The sequence below is a fragment of the Achroia grisella genome, unplaced genomic scaffold, assembly GCF_030625045.1.
Source record: "Achroia grisella isolate CSIRO2021 unplaced genomic scaffold, CSIRO_AGI_Agris_v1 utg869, whole genome shotgun sequence".
In the NCBI taxonomy this organism is placed as follows: Eukaryota; Metazoa; Arthropoda; class Insecta; order Lepidoptera; family Pyralidae; genus Achroia; species Achroia grisella.
The window spans coordinates 2,647,301-2,662,370 of NW_026713049.1; the positions used below are offsets into that span (position 1 = coordinate 2,647,301).

The 15,070-nt window shown below is 33.9% G+C and overlaps 2 protein-coding genes and 2 non-coding genes across 4 annotated transcripts in view; 2 read left to right on the forward strand and 2 right to left on the reverse strand.

Annotated features, from left to right (window-relative positions):
- LOC131852948 (CHH-like protein) overlaps positions 1 to 3,277 on the reverse strand; it is a 77,861-nt gene extending 74,584 nt beyond the window's left edge. The window contains exon 1 of the mRNA XM_059203703.1: positions 2,854 to 3,277. The gene's annotated coding sequence lies outside the window, so the exon portion shown is untranslated. The remainder of the gene's footprint in view (positions 1 to 2,853) is intronic.
- Positions 2,122 to 15,070, forward strand: part of LOC131852949 (peroxisomal leader peptide-processing protease-like) — a 29,108-nt gene continuing 16,159 nt past the window's right edge. The window contains exons 1-3 of the mRNA XM_059203705.1: positions 2,122 to 2,257; positions 13,460 to 13,814; positions 14,404 to 14,567. Of these exons, the coding sequence (XP_059059688.1) occupies positions 13,462 to 13,814; positions 14,404 to 14,567 (517 nt within the window). The 5' untranslated portion in view covers positions 2,122 to 2,257; positions 13,460 to 13,461. The remainder of the gene's footprint in view (positions 2,258 to 13,459; positions 13,815 to 14,403; positions 14,568 to 15,070) is intronic.
- On the forward strand, positions 8,617 to 8,707 carry Trnay-gua (transfer RNA tyrosine (anticodon GUA)). The gene is given in 2 exon segments: positions 8,617 to 8,653; positions 8,672 to 8,707. It is a non-coding gene; the product is annotated as a tRNA-Tyr (tRNA).
- Positions 8,985 to 9,057, reverse strand: Trnav-cac (transfer RNA valine (anticodon CAC)). Its single transcript has one exon. It is a non-coding gene; the product is annotated as a tRNA-Val (tRNA).

Consider the following 15,070-nt stretch of genomic DNA (forward strand, 5'->3'; position numbering starts at 1 on the left):
GCTTAACAACAATCTGCAGATTTTACCGAACAGGAGAGGAAACGCCACTACACATCCTATGTAGTTGTAGCCAACTCATGCATAAACGAAATATCTCCTTTTGGAAAGTATACACTCTATCCTGAGGAGAGAAAATCCATCACTCCTAAGAATATCCTTCAATTCTTGTCCCTGACAGGTCTAGATAGTGAACTTTGTAAACGGGCGGGCAAAGTAGATCTTTGTAGGCCACAGTCTTACAGGTCTTAGCACCTGACAATAGCCCAATACTCCTAATAAAAAGCCCGCGAAGTCATGCCTGTTTTGTTTGTAAACCGCAATATATCAAACACAAAGTTTTAAGTGTAATAATTTAATCAAAACCTAAACTAAATCGGTTCAGTTGTTTCTGAAATTAGTACACAAACGCACACAGACAAAAAAATCCCTTCCGATCGATCCTCCATTCAATTCAATCGGGTATCAAAATGATGACGGCCTGAGCTGAGGTTCGAACCCCTAACGGTACTTTCAGGCTAAAGTCGTATCCGTCAGGCAGAGATTGGCATTCAGCCGCTCCATACGTCCTTCCGCGGGTTTGGAGCGCTATGCGCCATCTGCACTCGCCCCCTAGCGTCCTGTGAAGCTGTAAAAGCCAGCTGCGGCCAACAGCATTTGAGTTGTCCCGAAAAAAAACAGAAATTCTAACAAATCATTATTTTAGGTACAGATCGCGATAATTTCCATATTTATTATTGTATATATATGTTAATAAATATTAATTATTTGTTAAAGCTTTCTGTGACTCGGACAGGTTTCTCTGAAAACGTTGTGTTAATTAATACCTCTATAATTAGTCTCGAAGTAAGACCGAAAGGCAACAGTTTTCATCGCGGTTATTATTATTTACCATTTAATTATTTTCACAAAGCATTTCATTTCATTAATTCTGCTTCAGTGGTCTAGCGGTTAAGCGTACTGCCTTCCATTCCGATAGCCGCGGATTCGATTCCTCGCACTGTCAAACATTATATATATTCATGAGTATCATTATGTGTATACGTGTGGATGTTTGCATAATTACAACAAATATTTGTTATGTGAATTATATATTTGTGGTACACTCCAACTAAATATTGTTCTTTCTTACTATTCGTAAGCTAATGAAATGTCAAAGTTCAATCAACGAAGTATTAGTGAATAAAATGTGGATACCTTCATGATAGTTTCATGAGTATAATGAGATTTCGAACTTAGCTAAACACATAGATTACTTATTCAGACATGGCGACAGTTGGTAGATATATGATCAATAATTTATATACTAACTAGCAGACCCGGCCATGCGTTTTTGTGACTAAGGTTCTTGAATAAAATAATATTGTGACTATAAATTGAGATGTAAGCTATCCTATCCTTCAAGTTGGATCAAATTGCACACAATGTGCAAATGGTTCAGTAGTTTAGGAGTTCATCGCGGATAAACAACATGATACGTAATTTTAATATATATGTAGATTAACAAATATAAAAATCAATTGCTGTTCGTTAGTCTCGCTATAGATTGAAAACTGGTCTTTCTTTTTCCCCTTAAATACGTTGAAAAAACAAGTTCTCCTGAAAAGTTGATAAATGAAATATATTAACCTGTACCTTCTTAGAAAGCATTGTTTTTATATATTTTATTATTTAAATAGTTAAAGTCAACAGTATTAATTTCATATTCTTTTTATTAATTAATTCTATTTGTTATTTTTAATTTTATTTTATACTACTTAAAGATAGGACTGCGTATTATTTAATTCTCTACTTTATTTTTTTGTTTACTTTTTATTGTATTCACATTACTCCTTTACATTTGATATACACTCATTAAAATTATATATTTTAAATAAATAGATATTGTAAATTAAACAAAAAAATGTATATAGCACCATCTACCGTCAAGTCACAGAATTATGTAGCCTATTGCGCGACTTAACAAGTCAATGAAAACGAGACGAGTAAACTAATAGCACTATCATGCGATACCGACTGCCCAGCCTACTTTGTGTAGAAATGAATTACTACATCGGTTCATTCAATAACAACAAAGTACATCAACCTAAGATAACATTAAATAAGAGTCTTTATTGGAAAATTATTGTTTATTTGAAAGTGATCAGTGTAAAACAAGTCAGTGCCGTGTGTTATCCGTTATCCATGCTCTTGTGCGAATATTTAGGATACCAAAGTTTTTATAACCTCAAAATTTTGATATAAACAAACGAGATCAAAGGTGAGTTACTTTATATTAATTTAATCAAATGAGATTATATAAAATAAACTTGACATAGCATGGAGTGTTTACTGCTATATAATAGGTATTGTATTTAATATGAAATATATATACTACATATATACGTATATAGAATTAGGAAACTATATCTTGTATACTTAGTACTTATAAGAGCAATATAACATAAACTTGACATTATCGTTTAATTAAAAGGATTCTTAAATAAACTATTATTAATCATCCGAATACGTACCCGAAATAAATTAATTCAGTTTCATAGAATAAGTAGATCGATAGTACGTTAACGAATGTTCATATATATATATATATTTTCACTAGTAAAATTCAATAATATTACTAATGAAAATATAGTAAAACAACAATATGAAATTTCAAGTGAACAAAGTCGATAATCATTACAAAGTATACTTAATAATACAAACTCATTACAAAAGCAGTAAAACGCATTCTTAAAAGATTAGAAACAAATAATTTCTAAATTTTACGCACCTGTACACAGCGACAAAGCTAAATGACCATTAGAAATGGATCTAGGATACTTTACACTAATGACTTTAAAACGTATCAGTACTCACCTAAAACGTTATCGCATCAAGCAAATGGAACCGCTCGTTTCTCTCAACAGTTCAACCAGCGAAGGTATCTTTTTTTTAACACTAGAAGTCAGACGGCGGTATTCAGGCATGTCCATCACTACGCACAGATCAGAAAATATCTTACAAAACACACTTATACACCCTCAACACTGCATCCGAGACACAACTAAAACTGAAGCACAGGTTAAAACAAACTTGGCGATCGTTTTCGATATCGGCAGTAACACATCGTTCGTCCGGCGGAGGCCGTCGATTGTTCCGAAAGAAGCGATACAGTCCCACAAACCCACGCTACGACTACGATCTTAATGAGGAACAGGATCACATACACGCTAGAAACCCGAAATTGGCTCGAAAAATTTGTTTGTGCAACATTCGGAATGAAACATACAGGAGCGAGAGAATCGGGTACATAGCATTGAATGGAGTGCGCTTGGATCGTGCAGGATGCTACCCATTAGGCAAAAGAGCGTCCATTATTGTATTGTCGTGGGCTTATCGTAGTGTCTCCTCAAATTGCCGACTGGGAGCGATAAACGTGTGAGCGTCTGCAAGAAATTCGGTGGTCAATAATATGTATGTTATGTGTGTAGAGAATTTTGATCCAAAAGAGGTTATTTACAGGGGCGTGGATAAGCACTGTTCGGAATGATTTGACCCTACATATCTTCTACAAAATATTTAACGTCTCATTGAACTAGATAGGTAATCAGATTAGATTACATAATCTACTATGTGTTACTATTTTTCTTTGATATTCATAACGTACATTTAGGGATTACACAGAGCCTATAGGCGTTCTATGTAATGATTGTTGTTTGTCAATGAGCATTAAGAGGCCGCTACGAAGGGAATGATCACGGGACCGGATCCAGGATTACTCATGCTCGTTACTTCAATTGGAGAGTTAAGTACCGGAGAAGCTCTAAAGCCGGCCGCTTCCGTTCACATGTTTCACGTAGGAATCAAAGAAAATACTGTTCGTTTTTCCAGTACGCTGTAATATGAAAACCGTCAGTTCATTAAGGGTAATCTGTAAGAAATTGATTTAAGGGGTGAAGAAGACTTTTATTAAGCAATTTTTATACAAAGTGTTCTTTTTGTACCTATTTATTGCATCAATAATAGATTATAATTAAATTACAAAAACTGTAACAAAAGGTCTTATCGCTAAGCAATCTCTTCCAGGTCACCATTAGGTAGAGAAAGTAATGATAACAAAACATGTTCTTCAGTGCGCATTAATGATTTATATTATTACTACCTACCCGCCCCGATTTTGCACGGGTGTATATGTATTACTTATACATACTATCTATATATTAGAATCACTATCTAATGTTAGAAACTGCATTACTAGTTTGCAGTATTAACGAACAGACAGCGGAAGCAACTTTATTTTATACTATGTAAAGATTTAAAATGAGCCACTGAGCTGATTTTTTAAATGAAGATATCCTCTAGACTAGAATTATATGTGTTAATGTATCCAGGTTCATCTTTTGTCACAAGGTTGAAGCCATTCTAAATTACAATAACTGTTCCTGTAACGTTATATTAACCACTCGTTTTTATACGTATAGTTAGTCAAAATCACGGGATCTTACCAAAACTAACTAAAGTATCTAAGCGACCTCGGTTGTCTAGTGGTTTAGCACACCTGTTTACGTCCGATGGTAGCGGGTTCGATTCCTCGGACGGCACGAACATTTGTATTCATGAGTATGATTGTTTGTATCGGTCTGAGTGTTTTCTATATATAATATGTATGTATTTATGAAAAAAAATCTATGTATTTGTATCAGTTATCTAGTACCCATAAGACAAGCTTTAGCTAGCTTAACTTGGGTATATATGGCGCTGTGTGAATTGTCTGGAAATAAAAAAAACATGCAGAACATTTATATTATACATTGGTGTTCAGATTGATTGTAGTTAGTTGTGACCGTCCTTAATGCACGCGACCGAATTCGAGCGAGGATGCGTACAATAATCCGTGAGGTCACTGAGTTGAACAGTTGAACGAGTATATTTTGAGATACGCAACGATTACTGCTCTTGTGTATATCATATCCATATATCTATTGTATGTATCTAATCACTAGAATAGATAGTTCTTGTTTAGGAGAGTTACACAGTAGCTCAGTAATAGAACATACTAGGATATAAATCTTTAAGATATATTTAAATCTAGAAATTTCTATTACTAATCTGATACATACATCTCCGGAACTTATTATTGAAATTAAGTAATTAAGAGTAAGTAAACAAGTAAAGTAGGAGTCATACAAAATGTATAGTAGGGGAAAGGGATTGTCAGGTTGACATAGTGTATTGCACGTGGTTTCCCCCGGAAACTATGGTGATAAGTTCCTGGTGTATTTACAACGATGAGTTGATTTACATCTTATAATACACCAATGGTGCCCCGCCAGCATAAACCGTTTGTGCAGGCGAGTGCATCGTATCATTATCATCCATTAAAAAAATGTAGAAGTCGTAACTATTCTGCATTTAGTAATAGACGTTTCTCTCGTTAATTCAAATCGTATTAGATATTATAAATTTATAAGACTATTTAAATTTACTAAATATTTGATACGAACTGATAGCAGACAACATCTGTGGAGACAATACGGAAAATGGGCGAAAGGCATTGTTAGTAATGAACTAACGATCCCATTGCTACCATTTTAGGTTGACCTCCACGCGGTTCCCCCAGGTAACCCTGATGAACTCCTGATGTCTGTCATAATTGCCTGACCTCACGCTCATTTTATCATCCTCCACTCCAATAGTATCAACCGTTAGCGCAGGCGGGTGCAGCAGCACATTATTATTCATTAAAAAGTACTGAAAAACTAGTAAGCGTTATGTACAATAGTATAAAACAATTCTTGAGCACTATTATAATAAGTATTACAGACTGGCAATACAGGTGATACTAGGCATTTCATACCATCTACGGCTAATTAAGGCAACCTAAATACCGTAGTCGATTAGCGATTTTACCGGCAGCATCCAAATAGGTACATCACTAATAGAAACTCGATACCAGACGAATCCATCTTTATTTGCAGGCAAGTGTTTGCCACACTTACTAAAACATGTTTACCTCTTATATATATTACATACTAGCTGTGCCCGTGGCTTCGTTCGCGCAGCGCACTCAACGGAAGCCCTCAAATATAAATATTTTTTCACTGATGCATTACTTCTATTAGTTGGAGCGTAATGTTATATAGCTTAAAGCCTTTCTGGAATAATTGACTATCCATAACAAAAATAATTTTTCAATTCCAAACAGTAAGTAAATTTCTGAGATGAGCGCGTTCAAACAAACAAACTCTTCAGCTTTATAATATTATATATATTATTATTATATTATATATATATATATAGTATAGATTAGAATTTATCAGTCGTATGTTTTCCCACAATCATAATAATATTATGAATACTATAAGTAATGGCCGTTTCTCTTAGAATACTATACAAAAATAAGAAATTATAGCTATATCTCTGCTATTGGTAGTTATTTATTTATTTCAATATATCCAATACCATAACCGACTACAAGGGTATGGTGTGGTATACGCGCTAACTGTTTACGCTGGCAAGGTACCAGTGGAGGATGATATATCATGGTGGTTTCCAGGGAAGATCGCGTAGAGGTCAACCTTATATGCTACATTGCTAGCAATGGCGTCAAGAGTCCACATTACTAACTATCCCTTTCCACTCCGATGTAGATATTATTTTAATAATAATATAAATTATACTAGTATTAAACAACTGATATAAATACTTAGATTTTTTATATAAATTCATACACAATATACATGAAAAAAAAGTATGATTGTTTGTATCGATCTGGGTGAGACCGATACAAACAATCATACTCACGCAAACAAATGTTTGCACCGTGCTAGGACTCGAACCCGCAGCTAACGGAAGTAAAGCGGCGCGGCGTGCTTAACCGCTGGACCACCGAGGCCGTCAATAATAATGGCAAGTCATTGTTCTTTGCAAATGAAGAGTACACGGTTAAAGTGGCTTATCCCGGAAACATTACGTAATGTTATTCCTTACCGGACTTGGGTTTCGTTCAAACGAGAAGAAACCTGTTGTTTATGTCGATATGGAACAGTTTTAATTGAATTGTTAATTAGTTGCGTTTCAATTTAATGTTAAAACAATCAGGGAAATCAAAAGAGTTCATGCCCCGACTCTAGTTGATTAATTAATTAATTGCAACTATACTTTGATTAGGATTCCAGGTCATGTAATTGTAAACCATATTTCAATTAAATAAGAACTTATTTTCGCGCATAAAACAGTTTTTTTTTTATAAATGTGTTCGTTGTTTATATAAGGAAGAGAGTGCTATAGCACTAATGACACTTTTTGTATCATATTTTTTTGAGCAAATGAATATCTTTGTAAAAAATGTCTAGTTTTATATTATCATAATCTTAATCGATACTTGCTGATATTATAACGCTGATGAGTTTGTTTGAACGCGCTTATCTCAGGAACGACTGGTTCGAATTTAAAAAAAATGGTGTTGTATATAGACCATCTGTCGAGGGTTTTAAGCTATATAACATTACGCTACGACCAAGAGAAGAAAAGCATCAGTGACAAATGTTGCAAAAATGGGGAAAAATATTCATATTTGAGAGCTTCCGTTGCGTGCACTGCGTAAACGGTTCAAGTAACCCAAAAATATGTATGAAAGATTTATTTCTCTTTTGTCCTCGACTAATACGCGATAGTGTTTTCGATAACCACGCGAACGAAGTCGCGGGAACAGCTAGTAATATACTTATTTTAAAAAAAGTTTCCAGTTATTAGGTTTACTCCAATAGAAAATTAGATTAGAAAGCGCTATCCAACGCTAGTCTAAATATAGTCAAAACAATAAGCATAAATAATCAAAAGAGGTTAACGATCTAAAATTCCTCAAGGTGATAATGCAACACTGTATTGTAGTCGAGGTAATATTTAAGATAATTTTGTAGTAAAATAATATTCGTACCTACTAACTGCACGATTAATGTCCATCCAGTAACCTGTTGCATTATCGAAGTAGGTGAATATATAATAAGGTTATCTATATATCATTTTATTATTATTTTTTGAAGTAAATGATGACCTAGCGGTTTAGCTCACCGCTTTACTTACGATTATCACGGGTTCGATTCCTCGTAAGGTACAAACATTATTCATTCGTATTATTGTTATCTATCTAGGTGTTTTCTATGTTATGTATGTATTTATAAAAAATATCTATGTATTTATTATTTATTATATCTGTTGTCTAGTACTCATAAGTGCTCAATACAATCTCTACTTATTGTGGGACTAGGTGACGTTGTGTGAACTGTTCAGGGATATTATTATTTTTATACTAGCTGAACCGGCAAACGTTGTTTTGACATATAAATTAAAGCACTAATATCGCTATAAAAATAAAACCTTTCACTTATTAGCAGTACAAAAAATAGATCATAACCTATTCTCAGACTTATCAAGTATACAAAACAAAAGATGTGTGTTCTGTGATCACTAATATATGGCTAAAGGTTAAGATAAAACAAAAATCTTTAACATTGTAACATCTTAGCTGAATATTTTAATATAACAAATTGTTCTGTAAATATTTCAAATGATTATCAAATTACTATGGACGAAGTAATGGTACAGTAAGTGTTAGGTAATTTCACAAAATATTGTACACCTTCGATAGCTCAGTTGGTAGAGCGGTGGACTGTAGAGGAATGTACAAATGGTTATCCATAGGTCGCTGGTTCAAATCCGGCTCGAAGGAATTTTTTGTTAATTTGCAATTTATTAGAATTTTTGATATATCAAAAATTCTAAGGATGCAAAACTTATCAAAATTTTGAAAAGTTGATTAGAGATTCTTTTTTCTTTATTTAATGTGAATTATGATTATTAAATATATGCGATCATAAAATTAGAATAGAATAACAATAACTGAAGTTACTAAATTTTAATTCAATTGAAAGTACCTATGTAGTAGCCCAATTTATAAAAGAAATATTTTAATGAAAAGAAAGTAATAAAAAAATGTGCACAAAAAATGTTTCCGCCCGGGATCGAACCGGGGACCTTGTGCGTGTGAAGCACACGTGATAACCGCTACACTACGGAAACTATACTGCTGTAGTCGAAAATTACAAACGTATTCTATTTTCATTGTTTCGATCAATATAATTTATAAAGATTGATTCACAATGATTAATTTGTCATTTCTATAAGTAAATGAATATGTATAATAAAATGATATGATTTCATTAAGAAAAAATATTGACTCAAGGTTTTTATTTAAACAGCTTACAATAAGATAATGTTAAAAAGCTAACACTATTAATAAGTAACTACTATATATAACATTTATAATATAAACTATGAGTAATTTAAAATACTATTCTATTATATAATACGAATCTGTTATTCCAAGATGACGCGATAGTTGTTTTATACTACCGCTACATGTCTTGGTATCTACGCTGTTTTATAATTGATATATAAGTGACAAGTGTAACGTAATAACCTAATAACACATCACATTACATTATTTATTTTTATTTAATCCAAATACTAAAAATCTCTGTTTCATTAAATAAAATAAGACATTTGTTATAGTAGATAATTTTTAATAATTCAAATTTGGTAATATACGTCCTCCAGGCTGAGATGATGATTATGATGATGAATATATGGTTTAAAACCTTTAATTACGGTCATTATTCCTGTTTGAATAATTTAATGTACATATATATTTAAAGTTATAAAATATAGGTTTAAACTGTATGTACTTACCTTCACAGATGCAACACAGTGGCTAGTAAGAAAAAATCCAAAAAAAGTTATTTTGAAAATGGAACGCGAACCACGGGCGCCTCTTATGGCGGCGCTCCTGAATCGGTTGGCGGGAACCGGGGGTGGGAAACTTATATACCATGACATACGTATGATATTATTGGCTTCCCGCTGAATATGGTTCATTACAAGGGAGTGGTTATGCCCATGCAATTGTGTTCGCACCCTTTCCTCATGTCATTTTGACATCTCCACGGGGCTAAAGACTATCCACGGAATAATGAAAATAAAGCATTGTATGCTATAGTCTGCGTGTTTGCTACAATAATTCGTTCCAAAACCATTCAGCAAAGCAGCAATGTACGATCACTAAATAGTTATTATATACGAATTGGGGTTGGAATAAATTCAAGGAAATATCGCGCGTCAACCATCTGATTATTTTCACGCTAGTCAAAGAAAATTACTTTGTATTCACAATCTGGCCCATGTTATTACCGTAAGTAGGTACTTACAAGTTATAAAAATAAATAGAACTGACGCAGTCTCAAGAAACCATAAATCCAATTAGATGTTTTCAAAAGTCTGTCCGTTTGTAATCGTCATAATTCTATTCTTTATTCTATACTAGCTGACCCGCGCATCTTCGTCTGCGTCATATATTTCCTGTTATTGCTCTTTATTGCAGGTCAGTGTCAGCGTGATGTTATATAATCTATAGCCTTCCTCGAGAAATGAAATATAAATTTAATATTCAAATTCGGAGCACCGAACATTACCCCGAATATCCAAACACAGAAATTGTACCTCTTTATAATAATAATTAAAACTAATTTAATATATAATAAATTTAATAATTATATTAAGAAATTTAGACACCAACAATTTACAAATAAATAATAACAATTAAAACTTTGCCCAAGTCTAATATTTAAAATTTATCCTATATCTTATATATAAATTGCACATTTGAAATTATCTTAGCTAACTAACAGCAATTGATTTGTATGTTATATCTTTATTATCGAAATCTCCAGAACTAATAATATACTCTGTAGCAAGGCAGAAATACTGATGAATTAAAGTATCTTATATAAGTATATACGATATACATACTCGTACATATATTATACATACGCTAGCGCGAGCTTCTAGCAAATACTGTGAAGAGGACCCTAGTTTTGTTTCGGTTCAAAAGTTCGAGTTTAAAAGTAAAAAACAACACTTACAAATAATTAATCTTTCATTATGTAAAAAAATACTGAAAATCCAATAATCTTTACCGTCTTACATAGAGACATTAGGGAAACTTACTTAGGCGGGGCTCTTTGTTACGCGGGGCCCCCATGCTACGCGAGACTCGTAGCATTTGCTACTCTTGCTATTAGGCAAATCAGGCACTGCATTTCCAATTGTAACTCATTAACATTAACGTTACACAAATAGCCACGTCTTATCTACTATAAATAACAATAGATTGTAGGTAATAACAATAAGGTAAAAAAAATAACCTTTGATGTATTATGTTTAGAATGCGCGGGCCCATTATTACGCGGGGCCCCATGTTACACGAGACCTTAGCAGGCTACTCCGGCACTGCATGTCCAATTGTAACTCATGAAAATTAACGTTACACAAATAGCCACGTCTTATCTACCATAAATAACAATAGCATGTAATAACAATAATTGTTTCAATTTAGCACAACAGCGGAATTGCGAGCTAAATCGAGATTGTCTCTAAGATAAAATGCGGACCCTTAACACGTGAATGATACACAAGCATGTTATCGTTTTATAAATAAACGTAGAAACTATTTACATTTAGTAGCTCTCTAACAAGTAACAAGTCTCGAAGTTGATATCCGGGACGATGTGTAATATTAAAAAAAAATGTTCAGTGGGATAAGGGGATTGTTAGTAATGAACCATGTCCTTCTTGACCTCCACGTGGTTCCCTCTGGAAACCATCGTGATAAATTCCTGGTGAAGTTGCCACTATTGGCTAACTGAACTGACCTCACACTCATCCTATCATCCTTCACTGGTGCCCCGCCAGCGTATGCCGTTTGCGCAGGCGAGTGCACCATTTCATTATTATCCCTTAAAAGAATATGTTCAGTGATAATAAGAAAATACCCTTTAGCATCTAAACACCGTATTCATTCTCTATGCATAAAAAGAATTATATATCTGAATTAACACAGCGCCATCTAGTCCAAAGCATTGCAGAGCTTGTGGTATGGGTACTAAACAACTGATATAAATACATAGATATATTTATATATATATATATATATATATATATTTGTAATTGCATACATAATATATAAATCACCCAGATCGACATAGTCATAGTCATCAATACAAAATGTTTGTTCCATGCGAGGTATCGAACCGCGACCATCTTAAGTAAGGCGGTGTACTAAATCGCTAAACCCACCGAGATGGTCATAATAGAGAATGAGTGCAATGTTTAATAAAAAAATGTACGTACTAATTTTTTACTAAATATTTATTCATTTATGCTGAGTATTGAGAAAATGCTGGGAAAAGCTCGCAGCCAATAGATCAGATTTGCTCAAACGCGTAAAGGAGGGTCGAAGGGTTTGCGATGATGCCTGGCTTCAAAGGCTTGCTGACAAGAGACGGAAGCGCCACCTAGGCGGCTCAGTACAGACTACTGCCAATAGTTTCCCTTGTCGGGCCTGTGGTAGGCCATGCCGTTCTCGTATCGGTTTATACAGCCACGAAAAAAGCTGTTCACGGACCATTACGCCATAAATCGTCTATAATAGACGCATACGCATTATACTATGCTGAGTATTTACTCATCATTGAATAGTGCAGTGCTAATTCTAGTTATCAATACTTACAAATAAGGCTCTATTCCAATGCCCCAAAGAAATCCACCGCATTGGGTAAAGAATGAATTTTTCCACTTATCTCTAAGATTGTACTGCCAGTACTGATCAGTGGAATAAAATTGCTATTAAATAATAGAACTAGTTTTGTATTCGTATTTGAAGTATTTTATATATACTAGTGATTGCCCAGTGGTCCAAATTCGACCATTATAATTTAACATTCAGTAAAACTATAGACTAATCTATTCTGTTTGACTAGACTTTGTAAATAAAAGAGTATATACACGCATATATACTCTTTTGTCAAATACATAGTACCTAGTGTGTGTAATGTGTTTTTGAGTTAATCTATTTTTAAGTATAAATAAAAGATATAATTGGTATTCTGCTCTCCTTCACTGTATAAATAAAAATTGTGTGAAATTTTATATTCCTCCGTCAAGAATTTACAAACTTTTTGCTTCACGTATTATATATTCCAATAAGTCGAGAACTACGCAAACTGAAAATAAAATCGATTTTGTAATTTACGAATATATTTCCATATTTACAGTTATAAACTGAATTTGAAATAGAAATAATATCCATTCAAATAAACTTAATACAGGCACTTTGAATAGTCATATTGTTTTTATTCTACCACTCATTTGGAACGCAGACTTATCACAAGAAGAAAAAGCAAAATAATTTTATTTAGGAACGAGGTAAAAAGGGGTTGCCATTTTCTGATACTCGCAGTCTTTCTCTTTGTATATACATAAATATGTGGCAGTACAATAATAAGAAGTTTTATATCCAAAACAAAAACTTGCGTGTTGCTCTTTTAAATATTATAATTATTATTTTGCATATATTATTTATTTGCAGAGATGTCAGTCGAAGGTGTAATGGTTTCATACAACTACTCAGAAGACGGCGAACATGCAAACATCCTGACTGTATCCGCTTCAGGTATAAAGTTCTCCAACCGCTGGGTCCTCACACACGGCTCCATCTTGTCACCATTGAAGCAAGCCCGCGTACTACAAAATTCGAAAGGCAAGCCAATATTAAACGAAGAATTCTATAATGATCTCCCAGAGATACATATAACTTGTGAGAAGAAACAATCCAAAGTGCCAAATGTGTATGAGGGAGTAGAGAAGCTCAGTAGAGAGAGGAATTTAGATAATGATGCAGACTTTGAGCATAGCAGTTATCAAATAAGAGTCCTGACGGGAAGGTGAGTAGACTTTTTTAATTGATGATTATGGAACCGTTCAACTGCCTGCTCTAACGGTTTACGCTGGCGCGGCTCCAGTGGAGGATGATGAGTGTGAGTCAGTCGGTTAGACTATCGTGACAAATTCACTTGTCAACTTGATGTTTCTGGTGCTGGGGATGGTTTGCAAGCGGAACCGCTTGAAGGTCAATCTGACATAGAACATTGCTAGCAATGAGTTAGTGCACATTACTAACGATCCCATTCCCTGTAAACTACCTAGTATAAAAAAAATTATTGATGCATTTAAGTGTCTTTGCCAAATGGTTTAATTTGACGGGCTCCATGGTCTGGCTGAAATGAAAACTGACGTGATCGAAATGACTTCCGTATCCGTTTACTATTAGATGGTAAAGGGATACGACGAGCATACAGGATGCTCGTTTGCCATCATCATAGTATAAAAAAAATGTTTTTAGCTGAAGTTTATTATAGTTATATGTTTACTTTAATTTATTCTCTTTTTTTCCAAATATATCCGATAACATTCTTCAAATAAAGTCGACTAGTAGAAAGTTCACTATTTCTTAAAATTGCTCTATGTTTCTAGGGTATGTCACGTGTGGCAGTGTCCTATTTTGGACCGGTGTGTTGACGATATCCTGTACAGCTGGACGATTGGCCACAGAGACGGCGATGTGGACAAACAGTCGCAATTAGGGAAGGCTCTGCTCTCTGTATTCGTGCTTGTCGACTTGGAAAGTGATGACAGAGGTATTATAGATTTATAGTTAACAATAGTTGTCGTTTCACGCAGAAAAACATGTGCGTACAGGCAGGTAGACAAAGAAAACGAGAAAAACCATATCCACGTTCAACAATCGTGCGTGCTTTTTGAAATAAATAAATATTTTTACACATGTGTAAAACACACAAAACACAGGTGAATAAAAAAAAAGTAAAACGCAATCACTCGCCATTGGGTGATCTGGGTTTCCGGCGCTCAAATTGCAATATTTAAAATAATTTATAAGTGTTATCGTGACGAGTCACTCAATGTCAGTGGAATTCCATCTACAAACGCCTATCTAAATATTAATAGCAAAGATTTGCTACTCGACGCTTTTGCGTCATAAGATTATAAGGTAATTTCTGAAGCAAAAATATAAACGCGAAGGTTTGTCAACACGGATGTATAAATGTTTCTTTCTCTTTCACGCAATACTACTGAACGAATTTTGATAAAACTTTACAGTAATATAACCTATACATTAGAT